The sequence below is a fragment of the Seriola lalandi genome, unplaced genomic scaffold (genome assembly GCF_002814215.2).
Source record: "Seriola lalandi dorsalis isolate HSWRI2012SDOR001 ecotype SW California unplaced genomic scaffold, Sedor1 jcf7180002054337, whole genome shotgun sequence".
NCBI classification, from domain to species: domain Eukaryota; kingdom Metazoa; phylum Chordata; class Actinopteri; order Carangiformes; family Carangidae; genus Seriola; species Seriola lalandi.
The window spans coordinates 220,253-234,484 of NW_019524890.1; the positions used below are offsets into that span (position 1 = coordinate 220,253).

Here is a 14,232-nt window from a genome sequence, read left to right on the forward strand (position 1 = left end):
GAAGATGTCACTTTGGGCTCTGGGAAATTGTGATGGGCACCCCCCCCCCCCCTATTTTCAAACTTTTTTGACTACAAAATGAATTGAATAATGAAAAAAAATCATAATCATAATCTATAATGAAAGTAATCTTTAATTACAACCCGCGTATAGTATATGAGCGTTGGGCATGTTTAACTCACTATAAAGTGATAATGTTAACAAATGTCAAAAAATATGTCTGTAAAAAGACTAATTCTGATCTGGCCATTTGAAAAAAAAAAGGTTATAATAATAGTGATTGTCAAATCAAGAATAATTTAGATGTTTAATGCATCCTATCTGCTGTCATCTTGGTGAGTGGAAGTGCTTTCACATTCAAAGATAAATACGGTCCATTAAGGATAAAATAGCCACAGTTAGCATAAATAGTCATTGATTGCTCTGACTGAACTAAATGTCGCCTTATTTCACTGGTCATTTTGAATCACATAATAGGAGGATGCCTCACTGATGAGGAGGTTCTTCTGGGCTTAACAGGAAGTTGTTTGGAGGTTGATGTAATTTCCAAATAAAAGTTGTGGAAAACATTTGACAACAATAAGCTGTTTTCTAAACTCATATATGATGAGTTGCTTATTGCGGTGTGGATCATTCAGCAAATAATAAAAAAAAAAAGTTGGGATCAGTTATATCTGGCTTTTATGATAGATTTATCCTGGTCTGCATTACATCAGTGGCCCATATTTAATCTGCAGTGTGCAGACGCAGCTCTACATGCATATGATGCCTTCATGTCACACATCTGCTGAATCAAAATTCTGACTCCAGGCTTGCCCTGAAAACATACCCTCTCCTCTCCTCTCCTCTCCCCTCCTCTGCTCTCCTCTCCTCTCCTATCCCGCCTCTTAATGCCAAAATGGGATTCAAATGGGATTCAAACCTTCAAGCTGCGCACCCATTCTCCAACTGAACCCCCTCTATATTACGTTTTAAATTTCTCCGTGTAATAATTGGCTGATGAGGAGAGCATCTCTCCTAACGTCATTGTTTGGATGAACTGTAGGGTCCTGGCCAATCAAGACGCTTGGTTCAAGACTAAAAGGAGCGCACAAGTTATTAACCTGACGCACACACTAACTCCCGGGGATCTTGGGAGAGGGGAGGGGGCAGCAAATATGACGGTCATAAATCCGTGATTGAACTTCAGTGGCTGGCTGTCTGCTCGTCCGCACCAAGGTCTCCTCTCCTGCCTCAGCTTACTGCACGTCTCCTCCGATGCCGAGGGAGTAGCTCACGGAGGAAGGAGGGTGGAAAGGAAAAAAAAAAAAAAAAAAAGAAAAGAAAAAATTTCAGATTTCAGCACCGGAGCTGTCCGCGGCTCTTGGAGAAGTGTCCAGTCCTGCTGGAGAGAGAGAAGCTGCTCCCGACTGAACATTTGCTCCGTGGTACTGTGAGGGGGAAGGAATAATAAACTGCTGTGCCATTCATCTCTCTGCGGGGCGAGTAAAGGGCGCACACTCTTCATTTCCAGCAAAGTCCTGCCATGCTGGACGACCGGGCTTGAGACAGAAAGGATAAAGTCCCCAATAAGTCGCGGTGAACACCAGCCTTTACCCTTTAAGGTGAGTCCATACATACATATACATATACATACACATATGGGCTGATTGGCTTTCCTCTGTAAAATGTTACATAACAAACTATGTGCTGCTGTAGATTCAGGTTTTGGTTACTGTTGCAAACATGGGGCAGTGACGGCTGGATTCTGCTGGGAAGCCTCGTTACAGATGCTTGTGTGAGAAGCACATTTAGGTCAGCAGACACACACACGCGCACACACACACACACACACACACACACACGGGTGTGGATGCGCGCTGTGGTTGTTATCAAACTACAGGAGTTCCCACTGCTGCGAATTGTGTGTGCCAGCTTTTGTATCCCTCTCATTTCATAGCAGTGAGCTGTGCGGAAAAAAAAAAAGAATCTGCAGAAATCTTGAGTGAAGAGACCAAAATTGTGGGGAGTTCTCGGACTATACTTAGCTGCATGTACGTCATTGGGAGGATAGCTGTTAAAGCAATAGGCTGCTGCTGCTGCTGCTGCTGCTTGTTTTCTATGACCTTTTAAGTTGTCACAGTGAGAGATCCTGCAACTAAATGCATGGCTGGATCATTTCTGGATTGATGCTCCTGTCTGCAGCAGACACACTGTTGTTTACTCTGTCTCCAGCTGTCCACTTTTCCTCAGCTCTGTCCCACAGGGGAGTGCTGCTGTCCATTAGGCTCTCCATCAGTCTTTGTTTACAACCCTGTTATTGTTATCTTCTATAGGCCATATAGGCGCATAAAAAAACCCGGTTTCGGTGTTAACCTTGGACCGAGTCCTGCTCCTCGATCTGTGGCAGATCCCTGCAGCCTGAGCTGCTTCGCTGCCGCCTGCTATGTGCTTATTGTCAGACTCTCTCAGAGCGTTTGGCTGGCACAGGCTCTCCGGCTGGCAGCGCCTGAATGCCAACGTGATGTCTCCAGCCTAATGATGCACTGAGATTTACATTCCTCCTCCATTCTGGTACTTTTTTTTTTTTCCTTTTTTTGTTCTGTTCAGAAGTTGAATTTCAAAGCCTTCCATACGCATTTGTTGAGCCCTGAGCATATGATGCTTTTTGTGGTTGAGTGTTGTTCCTGTGCTCAGGTACAAACACACAGACAGGAGATGAGGTGATGAAATGCCAGAGGGAGAGTTGCTGTTTCATGCACATAGCAATATATTTCTTCTAGAGGCAATGATGGATCTGATCAGTGCAGGCCAGGGGCAGCAAGAGATCCTCAATCTCTCTGATCTGATTTATTTAGCCCTGTGTGTCCGAGTGCACGTCCATCTGCGTGTTTTAAATGGTTGTTAATGATTCCACTCACTCGCTATTACAGGGATCTGGGTGAACTCGTTAGTGTAATTAGTTCCAGGTCTTTGCTTCCCTGGTCGGTGGGTGAGATCTTTGGCTAAAGGGGGTTTCGTTCTCATGAAAAGGCATGCTTTGTGGTGCTTCCATTCAAAAAATCCCACCCCTCCCTCCCTCTCCACTGAAACAAGGAATGAAAAGAAGGGCTGGTTGGGATTCTAATCAGCACATACCAGTGACATCCAACAGCTTTGGAAAGAGAATCGTACAGTTGGAGGAACACCACACCAACATAACATGAGAGCAAAGCCAGATACAGTTTAGCATCACTGTCGTGATATTATGATCTAAAATGCAAGAATACATAACAGTATGCTGGAATAGTGTGGCTTGAAAATTTGCTCTGATTTGTTTATGCGTAGGGAAAAAAAGAATCCAACACAACAGACGTGAAGCTGCTTTTGTTTGGGTGTGTTGTTCCAAACCTGAGGATAAGAACCTTTACAAAAAGATAAATATAAGGGGTCACAAGATGGTAAAAGGGATAGTAAAATTTTTTTTTTCCCTTTTTTGTTGACTTCTCCAATTTTGATTGTTTTTTGTGAATCGTTACCTCACCAAGCTGATGGAAGGAAAAAATCTTAGAAGTAAAAATCACTCTTTGGTTGAACTGCTAACAACACACGTCCACACTAGGGCTATAACCTGTGATGGATGTCTGCAAAATTGCTTGGTTTTAAGGGGTCACAAGTCAAAGGGCTAGGAGCCACTGAGGTTAAGTGTTGCGTTGATACAGATGATTAGAAATTCTCTGCCCCGTAAAAACACCTTCAAGTAGTTGAATAGACCAGTGGATTATGTTCATTTGAAATGTTTCTGTATTATTTTGATCACACACTGAATGAATCTGTCCTCAGAGAACATTTGCAGTAGTTGAACGCAGCCCTCTCACACTGACCTTCAAGTAATATCCTCTCAGGTTTTTCTCAGTAGCATCTGAACAGACCTGCTTCTATGACCAGTTCTGATTAAAAGCATAATCTATTTCAGCAGCCGTAGCTAAGCGTTGACACTGATATTCTATTTCCTAGCAGTGGTGTAGTTTTTTTTTTTCCTTAGACTGATAAATGGCAGTTACATGAGCTCCTGCAGATCTAAATAACTTCCTCATAGTGACACTGGGGCAGCAGAGGACTGAATACTAATATAGACCTTAAGTTGTCCCTGTTGGTCTCTAATACACTGCAGCGTATGGGAGAAAATGGATTCTTGTTCAGGGTAAAGATAAATGCACTCAGCTCTTGTCTCCAGACGAAAATAGATCCACTAACCATGATTCTTTTTTTTTTCTTGTCTGTAATGCGAAACATTCACAAAACAACTTAAGGTGGAATTGAGAATTTCATAAAACGCCAGTCCGCCGTGTTGTCGGCCGTTGTTTATGTTGCTGCTGTGAATTGAAGTTAGTGTGTTTTGCCCGACATGGTCTGGTAGTGTTCAATTGTGAGGTGTGGACGTACAAAAGCGTTACTCAGAGGAACAGAAGAAAATCCCAAAGACTTGAAGAGCTATTTGGTGCCACCTCCCTCTGAAATTATCAATATTTAATTAAACTGAGATTCTCCTGAGAGCTTCATCATGTGAGAGCCTGTCACGCTGATTTGAGTCAACAGCCTGGATGCATTTTGAATCTTAAATGTAGACTCCTTGTGAAAAAAAAAAAAAAAAAAGAAGATATCAAGTATTAGAGAAAATGGGGAAACAAAATGAATGATTCACTTACCCCTCCAAGAAACTCGTGTTTTACTTTGGAACGAAAAGCCTTGATCCTGTCAGGTAACATAAGACATACAACCGAGTGAATGTCTGATTTACCTCACCATCTTGAGACTACTCTGTCGCAGTGCAGCTTGACAGAATAACATTTCTACAGCCATAGATGTCAGGTCTGCCTCTGGCCCCGTGGCCCTATTTTCTTTCCCTTCGTCCAGATCTTTTTTTTTTTTTTTTTTTTTTTTTTATCTCGGGGCATTTAAATCATTCAGAAAGGTCCTGGAAAGAGAGCAGAGCAGTGGAGGCAGCTGCTCCTGCAGGAGTCAAGTGAACGTCAAGCCTGAGGGGGTTTTCATCCCTTCCTCCTCTGCTTGTATTACCCCCAGGTGGAATATGAAGGGTGAATTTGATTTGGGTGATTGCTGAGACTTAATGCCACCACTTTTTTTTTTAAACAGTTGGTACTTGAAGGAAAATTTGTTTTTTTATCACCACTGGTTTGTTATTTGTGTTGTTTGGGCCATCATTACTACATGATAGCAGTGTATTCAGCAAAGTAATTGTTGAGATATGGGAGTGTGGTAGAACTTACAACAACATAGTCATGATCAAACTGGTTGCAAACAAGCCCATAATTCAGTTACATTATGTGAACAACTTTATTTGGAGGTGAGAGGGCACAAACTGTGTTCATCATTGTGCAGGAAATGTGTGTGCGCACAGGTCAAAGGTGATTTCAAAGCGCTTTTAAATAGCATGCTTGCCACATTCGCCTGTTCGCTCATACATGTATACATCACACCCATACACACTCTCACACACTGATGGAACAGCTATTAGGGGCAATTTGGGGTTCAGTATCGTGACCAAGGACATGGAGGAGCCGGGGATCGAACCACTGAACCTCTGGTTAGTGGACAACTCGCTCTAGAACTGTTCAGAAGAAACAGAAAAGGTAATTTCTTATATTACCAAAAATATTTATTTACCATTTACCATTTACCAACAGCTAGCTTAACATTAGCATGCCAAGGTCCCGTCCTCAGTGAAGCTATAATTCCTGTAATTCCTAATTCCTGAGCGTTACGAGGTGATACTCTCTGTTTTCAACCTATGGTGGATGTTTACAACATTGGTCTGCTTTAATTTTGTCTTCCACATGACATTATCTAACCTTCAGGTTCATTTTTCTTTTTTTTTCTTTTGCATTATCATCGCGCTCCCGGATCACAGCAATTAACCTGGTGGGTATGTAATTATCGTGGAGAGGAATCATGACCGAAGCTACACAAAGAGCCAAGTTGTAATAAACAGTTTAATTGGCATGGATTTATACGCACCCTCTTCAAAAATTATTCATCTATTTTGTTTATTTTTTGTACTGGCAAGCTTTCACGGATGAAAGACAAATACATCACCTTTGTCTTTTGTGAGTATGAAGCGCACGCAGGTGGCAGGCTGCACAAATGTCGCTGTCAGTCAGGCAGGAAAAGGGTTGAGCAGTTTGACAGGCCTGTGGTCAGAAGCTGTAGGATCTCAGACTTGCGAAGAAACCAAGTGGCAGGTTACTCAGCGCTATCTAATACACTGAGGTATCAAAGCCATGCACTGACCCACTTGTGTCAGAATCGACTTGTAAAAGGGAGGGGGAAAGAAAAAAACACAAGGCCCTCATTTAAAATTCATAAGTTAACCTGAAAATGACAAGGTCTTCTGCTCGCTCAGATATTTTCCTCATCAGTAGTGGCTTCATTCCCAGCTCTGTTTGAAGGATGCAAATGCTGAGAGGTACATGCTTCTCCAGCACCTTCATTTTCCCTCTGGCGTCATATAATGTCTTGCTACATACAGTACATGAGTGTAGATTTCCATTACAAGCTGTTATTGAATTGTTTTGAGAAATGAGTTGAGGGATGGAATTTATTAATAATGCAGGTAAACAGCCAGTGTTTTTTATTTTCTTCTCTCCATATATTTTGCTCTATAATTGAGAAATGAGATTTGGACTTAGAGTTATGAGTGTTTGCCTTTCAATGGATATTGAAATGATATTCATGCTATTTCCTGCTGACATTGAAGTGATGGAGTGTACGAAGACCTTGGGGCTTGTAATAGCACTTAGTTTATCGTTATTGTTTCTTATTTTTCTCCCTGCTGTTTATGAAGCCGACTCACTTTGCTGGCCATTAAGGAACAATTTCTTTATTGTTGATTATCTCATTTAAAATGGCTGAGTCCATTATCAGCACTGCACAGTAATTGAGGATCCAGCTGTGGTAGCAGCATCTAACCACAATATATCACCCATGTCATTATTTTAATCCTTCCCTTTAAGCATGCAGAAGCTTTCAAAGTTTTTTTTTTTAATTTTAATTCTCCCTTGGGTTCATGTGAAAGAAGCAGCAGTTTACAAGCCGATCCATCGCAGGCATCTTTGGCATCTAAAGGCTGTCACTGTCTAATGTCTGCGCCAGCGCTGCTCTGAGCCCGAGTGGGAAGGTCACTTCAGTGGATAATTAAGTCGCTATAATAATCAGTGTACCATCCTGTATTGTGATCACCACTTCCTCTCATCGACAGTCCATGCATGAGCTGTTCAGGAGTCTGGTAAGAAGATTTTTACATATTCAAGTGTTTCAAATCATATCCAAGCTAATGCTATTGGGAGTTTTTTTTGTTTGCCTTGTTTGCCTTGTTGTGAGGTTGGTCATTGTCTGCTATGTTGTCAATATCCTCCAGTCTCCCTAGCCTGATTTCCTTCTTCTTATATCTATTCTGTTTCTCTACAGCCCACCTCTTTTTTTAAGCAAACAGGCAGGTGACTGCCCCGCCTTTTTTCCCTCAGTAGTTTTGATCACTGCTTCCTAATCTCTCTGGTTTGCGATCCTTTATAGCCAATTCAGGGGCTATTCATGACCTCAAGAGTGTGAATGTCGACCGCAGAGTGCTGCTACCTTGTTAAAATGTTTCATTTGTTTGTTTCTGAGTCTGAGGAAGATGAAACTGTATATGTTGTGATGTCTTGTGAGGTAGGGAGCTTTTCTCTTGAAGTTTTGAGGCGGGGATGCAGGAAATAAAGACAGCGAGGCGTTGTTTTTCAACTTAAATTCAGTAGATTCAGTCTTCTCAAAACAGGCCAACTCAATTCTGTTGAGCCTGAAGATCAAAAAAACAGGTCTAAATAAAAACTATTTCTCTGTCTTATTGTTGTAACAAAAGGTCTGATCCACTCACTCTTTTCTCTGCCTCTTATATACTGTCTCTCTTCAACTTTTCTTTTCCCTCACTGCAGGAATCAGCTCATATTATTTCACTGGGCAGCAACCATTGTTCTGGTTGCCCTGCTGACTATGGGTTTTGTAGTCTTTTGTTGAAAGCCAGGGGGGGGATGGGTTGTAGTACATGCTGCAGCCACCAGAAGGGAATGTATCTTCCCACCATTACACTACTTCTCATGACATCACAATTTCATAAGAAAAAGTACGCTTTAAAAAAATAAAGATATTTCATGTACCAGAGTAGCCTGGTGTCGCCAGACCAGTTTGCATTTGTGAAAGCGTGTGGAACCTCTGAGTTCATTTACGAGTTCCATGGTTTCATTTTCAATGGACGCAGACCGACCAATCAGAGCACAGAGCGACTGAAAAATGTAAGTGCAGTAGTTCTTCTTTTAGAAAAAAAATATACTGTCCAGTTTGTTCAATAGTCGCAATAGTAGATTCATTCAACCTCCCAACATCAGCGGCATCCACCTCGGTTGTTCACGAAAATGCTTCAGCAACGCTCCTGTCTCAGTCAGACACATTTAAGATAAATGGTTGTGATTGGACAAACCAGTTTCTGGACAGATGGAGATCTGTTTGAATGGAAGAGGGGGGCAAGGCTAGTGCAGAGAAATACTTTCTCCTTTTCTTGCTTATCTTGTTAAACATGGGGCATCTTACACCGTGTTGGGAGGCCCTGACTTGGTGGACTAGGGCTGAACAATTAATCAAACTATTTTTGAATCAAGTGCAATATCCAAATCACAGAGGCTGAAATTTTTTGATTAAGGTAAAATGTGTCACAACATACCATATATGAAGCAACGTGTTGTTACAGAGATGACCTTGGCCTATGAATCATATTCTCCAGACGTAAGGGAACATGCTTGGTTGGTTCAGACCCCAGGAAAAATCACATTATGTGATTTTTTTTTCAGGTAAAGTGAAATGCAAAAATTACAATTCCCACTATAATTGTGACTCATATTGCACTCGCAATATCTGTCAAAATAATCATAATAAGATTTTTTTTTATCGCATGTTGTTCAGCCCCGGTGCGGACAGAGGCTGCACAGACAGTTTTTTGCTGTACTACATTGCATGTCTGCATAAATAAGTGCGTCCCACCAGTTTTTATGCACATTTTCCATTTACACATGGAGAAACCTGAATGGAAATGCTCAAAATGAAGTGGTTATCTACCACATACAGGTACCGCAATGTCCCCGTTCCTCTTTTCTCTGTCATCCAAAATCCAGAACTACTCCTGCATCAAAATAATGGAACAGAGCATTTCAGCTTAAGCCCATCTGTGCTAAAAGACAACCCACTGAGCTGATTGTCATTCCAGCACTTAGGAAAACAGTCTAGCCAGTATTCCACAGGGCCTACATATGTGTATTTTAATCATTGTATATTCTCGGCGTGTCGCTGTCATTCATCAGACTGCAGGAGGGGTCGTTACGAGGAAGATTGACCATTTAATGAAGTGCTTGTCCTTGAGGAGGAGAGACCACAGAGCAAGGCTTGGTTATAAGTTTACAGGAATTTCATAAAAGCAGTTGCCTCTATGATTTTTCAAGTTCATTTCTTGTTTTCTAACCACTAACTGAAGGCATTTCACCATCAGCCTGCTAATTGTTCACTTTTCGTCCGACTCTGAGCACCCCTTCTTGTGCGGAACAATACAGTGCATCAACAACACACTCGAGCCATTTTAGTAAGTAGTTGGCATTTTGGAGTGTGCTTCATTTTGACATTTTACCAGCGTGGACATATGACATACTCAAAACACGATTCAATAAAATTAGTCAGAGGGGACACTTACCAGCTGCAGGAGTGCTATGCTTCAGCTACCTTGACCTTTGACCTCCCTTTAGAGAGATGCTAGGCAGAAGAGATATTCAGTGTAATGATCAATATAGTCTCACTTTGCTTATGATTTGTTTTAACTGAGCTGACATGGACTTTCACCGTGTGTGTGTGTGTTTTCGTTTGGGTGGTTAAAATGTATGAAAGCAGTGGATGATACAAATGAGCGTTGTATCGTCTGGAGTCTATGGAGCATAAGTCCACCAGCAGCCTGAGAACATAAGGCCTTGCTGGCTATTAGACACAGCCTGGGAGGAAGAGAGAGGGAGTGACTCCCATTTCACGTCAAATAAATGCGATTGAATTTCACACAAGCACTTACGTGGAGCGTGGATGGATGGATGGGATTGCATTTCAGAGCCAAGACACATGTCCCATAAGTACCATGTAATCAACTTGAATCCACCACGGTGCCTTTTTTTCAATAATAGAATTCACGGTTGCATCTCACTTAAGTGGAAATGAGAGCTAAGTCAGTGCACGTTGTACCACATCTTACAGTGCGTTATGCAATCACTGCAATCGCGTTATTACTTTTTGCAGATTGTGGCACAAAAAGAAAAGAGTCATGTCTTTTGAACATTTCTAGTGCGACAGTTTTCACAAAAATCCATATCAGTCACGATTTCGTCAAGATTACGTCTCGTAATAAATAACTTATTTCATCTTTATATTGTGAATTGATAGACCATGCTTTTTTTTATTGCCAAAATCAAACAATAACTTTCACAGTAACACTGTCAAAAATCAAATTACCTTGGTCTTTCAGCAGCCTAAAGATGTTGGCAGGGAGGGAAGTTCATTTTCTCCTCTGGGATGAATGACGCTGATCTTACCTTATCTTACCTCGAGTCTTTTCATTTTGTGAACAGTCGGAGGTGAAGACAAGCAATGCCAGGCTTGACTGAGCTAAGCAAGTTGTGGCGATTGATGCCATGTGTGTGTATCCCACTGTGGGACCATTAAAAAAAGGCATGTCGTATACATATATACATGCTCGCAGGTTATGCTCTTCCTGAGCAAAATCTGGCCTCCTGAAATAATCATGGACCTAAAGCAGATGGTGATTCTTGTCGCTCCACAGGTTGAGGAGGGTGACCTTTGGGCAGAAGGTCACACAAGCATGAATCCCTGAACAATTTAGGTAATGTGGTTAGGAATATAGGACAGTCTGTGATACATGACGCTGAATATACAGTGGAGGTGAATGGAATTTGCTTTGCTGCTCAAAGCACCAAGAATCTGTCGACGGTAAACAGCAGCGGCGGTTCCAATGAAAACTGTTCACAGTGGACACTGTGGAGCTTCCAAAAATAACTGGGACATTATTTCTGGAAAGAAACATTGCTGTTTGACTTTCTAAGTTGTCCTTCATCATTGCTGCGAGCGGCACAGTTGAAATTCCCTTCACCTACATTTCACTTGGGTTGAAGGCATAGACCTCAGAGACGGATATCTGTAAATCTGGACTAATGAAACCACAACTACCTGCATGGCTTGATACCACTAGAGTGAATAAGAAAATATGTGTATTCAATTTCTCAACTCTGTAGAAAATGATTGGATTGCTGGCCAGTAGCAGCATGTTATTTACAGGCTGTGTGAGGTAATTTGAACTGTAGGGAGTTGTCTGTTATTTATTCTGTTATTGATTTATTATTTATCTTCATCCATATGTCAAGATGATGGAGATACATTTTCCAAACCTTCACAAATCATGATTTTTTGTCTGGCAGTCGCTATGTTCAGCTTTGGATTTTTTTCACAGCGTTGATGAGCAGTTATTTATTGCTGTTCAGATCAACGTCATCTTTTACATGACGAGCTGCCTAGAACCACAGACACATAAAACAAGGTATAGATTTCTGCATCGATATGTACAGTGTCCCTTACTTTGCATGTGGAGGCATTGTAGACACGCTCTCTTGCTTGCTGTATATGAAGATATGCAAACTCCTGGGGCCTGCTTTCTTAGTCTGCACCCCCAAATATCCACATCTTCATGTGGATTGAACTACTATATGAAATAGGAGCAGTGAGCCAGGAGCAGATGGGCAGGCTTTATTAATAATAAGGAGAGGAGTTCAGGGACGTTGCTGCTGATAGAAAGAGATGTGGGAGATTTGGAGAGACCGAGCTGTTCAGGGTGTGCAGGAAACGTAAGCACAATCAGTAAAAAACAAGATCAGATGTGCAAGGAGAGTGAATGTTTTCAGCGGTTGATGATCTCATCTCTGTGCTTGACTGCAGAGAGTTCTCACAGTGTCCTGATTTTATTCCTCCATCCCTTACAAGAAAATTACGATTGCACCAGAGGGCTCTTCAGTGGGTTTACTGCCACTGCCATAGTGTATACCTCTGTCAGCTCCTCTTTAAATCTCTGTACCCTGAGTTTCGAGTCATTCTTCAAATGACTGATCTTGTCAGTACACATCCTTTTGACTGGGAAGTACCACCATATATGTATGCACTATGCATAAGTGGCAGGGGGAAAGTGGGGGTGGGTGGGTGAAGTCACTGTCACAGTTATCAGTTTCAGCTGGGAAAAAAGATGCTAAAGTTGTTCTTTAAAGGTTAAAGGTTATTTCACATGCGATTTTATGTTTTTCTCTGTGTATTTCTTACTAGTTTGAAGTGGGCGGAGCTTAGTCAGAAAGAACTGATGTCATTTACTTGCATACACCAATCAGAAGGGAGAAATATATGAAATAATCTCCCTGCTTGTTAAGTTATGAATATTTAACTACATATTGAAATGCTTATAATTTGAAACCTAGTTTTCAGGAGCTTTAATCTTGGATAATAGCTGTGCTGTTGTAGGTGATTGTTATGATGAATTGCAAATTCAGCACACTTGTGTAACTGTTCTTTGTTTCTTTGTCTCACCATCTGTCTGCAGCCATGGGAGTGCTCATGTCAAAGAAGCAGCAGGTGGAGAAGGTGCAGAAATGCAACGCCGTCGTCTCCGCCTTCCAGGCTGGCCTTAAGGATCGCCCTCCTCCAGCCAAACAGGCAGACGGAGAAGCGGAGGAAGCTGACGGGCCTGCCAAAACTTCAGCCAACCCTGAGGAGAAGAATACAGAGGAGTCGGAGAAAGAGGACACAGACAATAGCGCAGGTCCGTCCACCTCCCAGCAGGCCTCAGCTCCATCGAGGGACGAGTGTAAGGTCAACCAGGAGGCCTGGTCCAGGTTACGGGATGGGAAGGGAGTGGAGCCCGAAGATCTTGACAAGACCCATCAGCTCACACCGCCTGCTTTCGTGCGGCCCAAAAGGGAAGCCGATGACGACCAGCCTGTAGAGGTGGAGCTGGAAAAGAAAGAGCAGGTATAGCATGATGATCATAGTATATGTCATTGAATCATACATACATTAAAGAATATTAAAACACACTATAAATCCCCAAATCCTGGGATTAAATAGATGTCAAAGAATTTCCATGGCAAGAGCAGTACATTATGTCTTTTCCTCCCACAAGTTACACGTTATGATAAAGCAATTCGGCCAAGCTATAATGGAACTGTTACGCTTTTTTCTAAACACCCTTGTTGAAGGTGAGACAGTATGAGTTGTTTGGGAGATGTGTTGTTTTTGTATGCGAGGGCTCTTCACAGCGAGCATCTTGTGGGCAGGCTCCCAGAGGTGACCCCATCCAGGGCGACGCTGACTAACAGGGGACGGAGTTCACAGGAGCACTTGACACCATTAGGTTTTCTGTTTTGTAAAGAGTAAACAACGCATGGCAGCTTGTCTGTTCTGCCAGTGGTGCACTTTAACAAGAGGCACAGATATAAAAGCGTCTACCTTGCAATAATTATAGATACAGTATATCAGAATTTTGTAGGAAATAGGAAAGATTTGCTGTCGCAAGCTAATTACTAATCCATGGCCTTGCTAGACCACAGTGAGTAAGGCAATATTATGGGATGATTTGCCAGCAGGCTAATGCCTTTGGTGAGTGGGTTTATTTGGCAGTGAATTGGTTGAAATTGATTTCTGTCACATTGAAAGTTCTGTAGCAGTTCTGTTCCATTAGCAACCGTCTCTTTATTCTCTCCTGTCAAGTATGGTGTACCTCAAGGGTCAATTTTGGGCCTATTCTTTTGTTCCCCACATATTTTTTTTTTTAGACATTGCATCATTTCTCCATGATCTTACTTTCATTCATACCTTAGTGTGTCGATGTAAAAACCTGGATGTCATCTTAATATTAAAACATATTATATTGAGTTGTCTATTTATTTTATTGTAGTGGATTTTATCTTAGTCTTATTTTACACTCAGCGAGCTTTACCCTTGCACTACTACCAGGCTAGAATGTCAGCTGTGAACACAAGATGTCTCACACTTCAGTGGGTAGACTGCAAGGAAGGTCACTGAGCACAATCATGCTCCCATGGCGATGAACCCTCTGGATTTAATTGATCCCATGACCTTTCC

The 14,232-nt window shown here is 41.9% G+C and overlaps 1 protein-coding gene across 2 annotated transcripts in view; it reads left to right on the forward strand.

Annotated features, from left to right (window-relative positions):
- Positions 1-1,058: 1,058 nt before the first annotated feature.
- The window catches only part of phf24 (PHD finger protein 24), a 30,324-nt gene continuing 17,150 nt past the window's right edge, over positions 1,059-14,232 (forward strand). Inside the window, exons 1-2 of one of the 2 annotated variants that reach the window (XM_023407528.2) lie at positions 1,059-1,604; positions 12,692-13,119. In XM_023407528.2, the coding sequence (XP_023263296.1) occupies positions 12,694-13,119 (426 nt within the window). In that variant the 5' untranslated portion in view covers positions 1,059-1,604; positions 12,692-12,693. The remainder of the gene's footprint in view (positions 1,605-12,691; positions 13,120-14,232) is intronic. The other variant, XM_023407529.2, reaches the window with a different exon arrangement.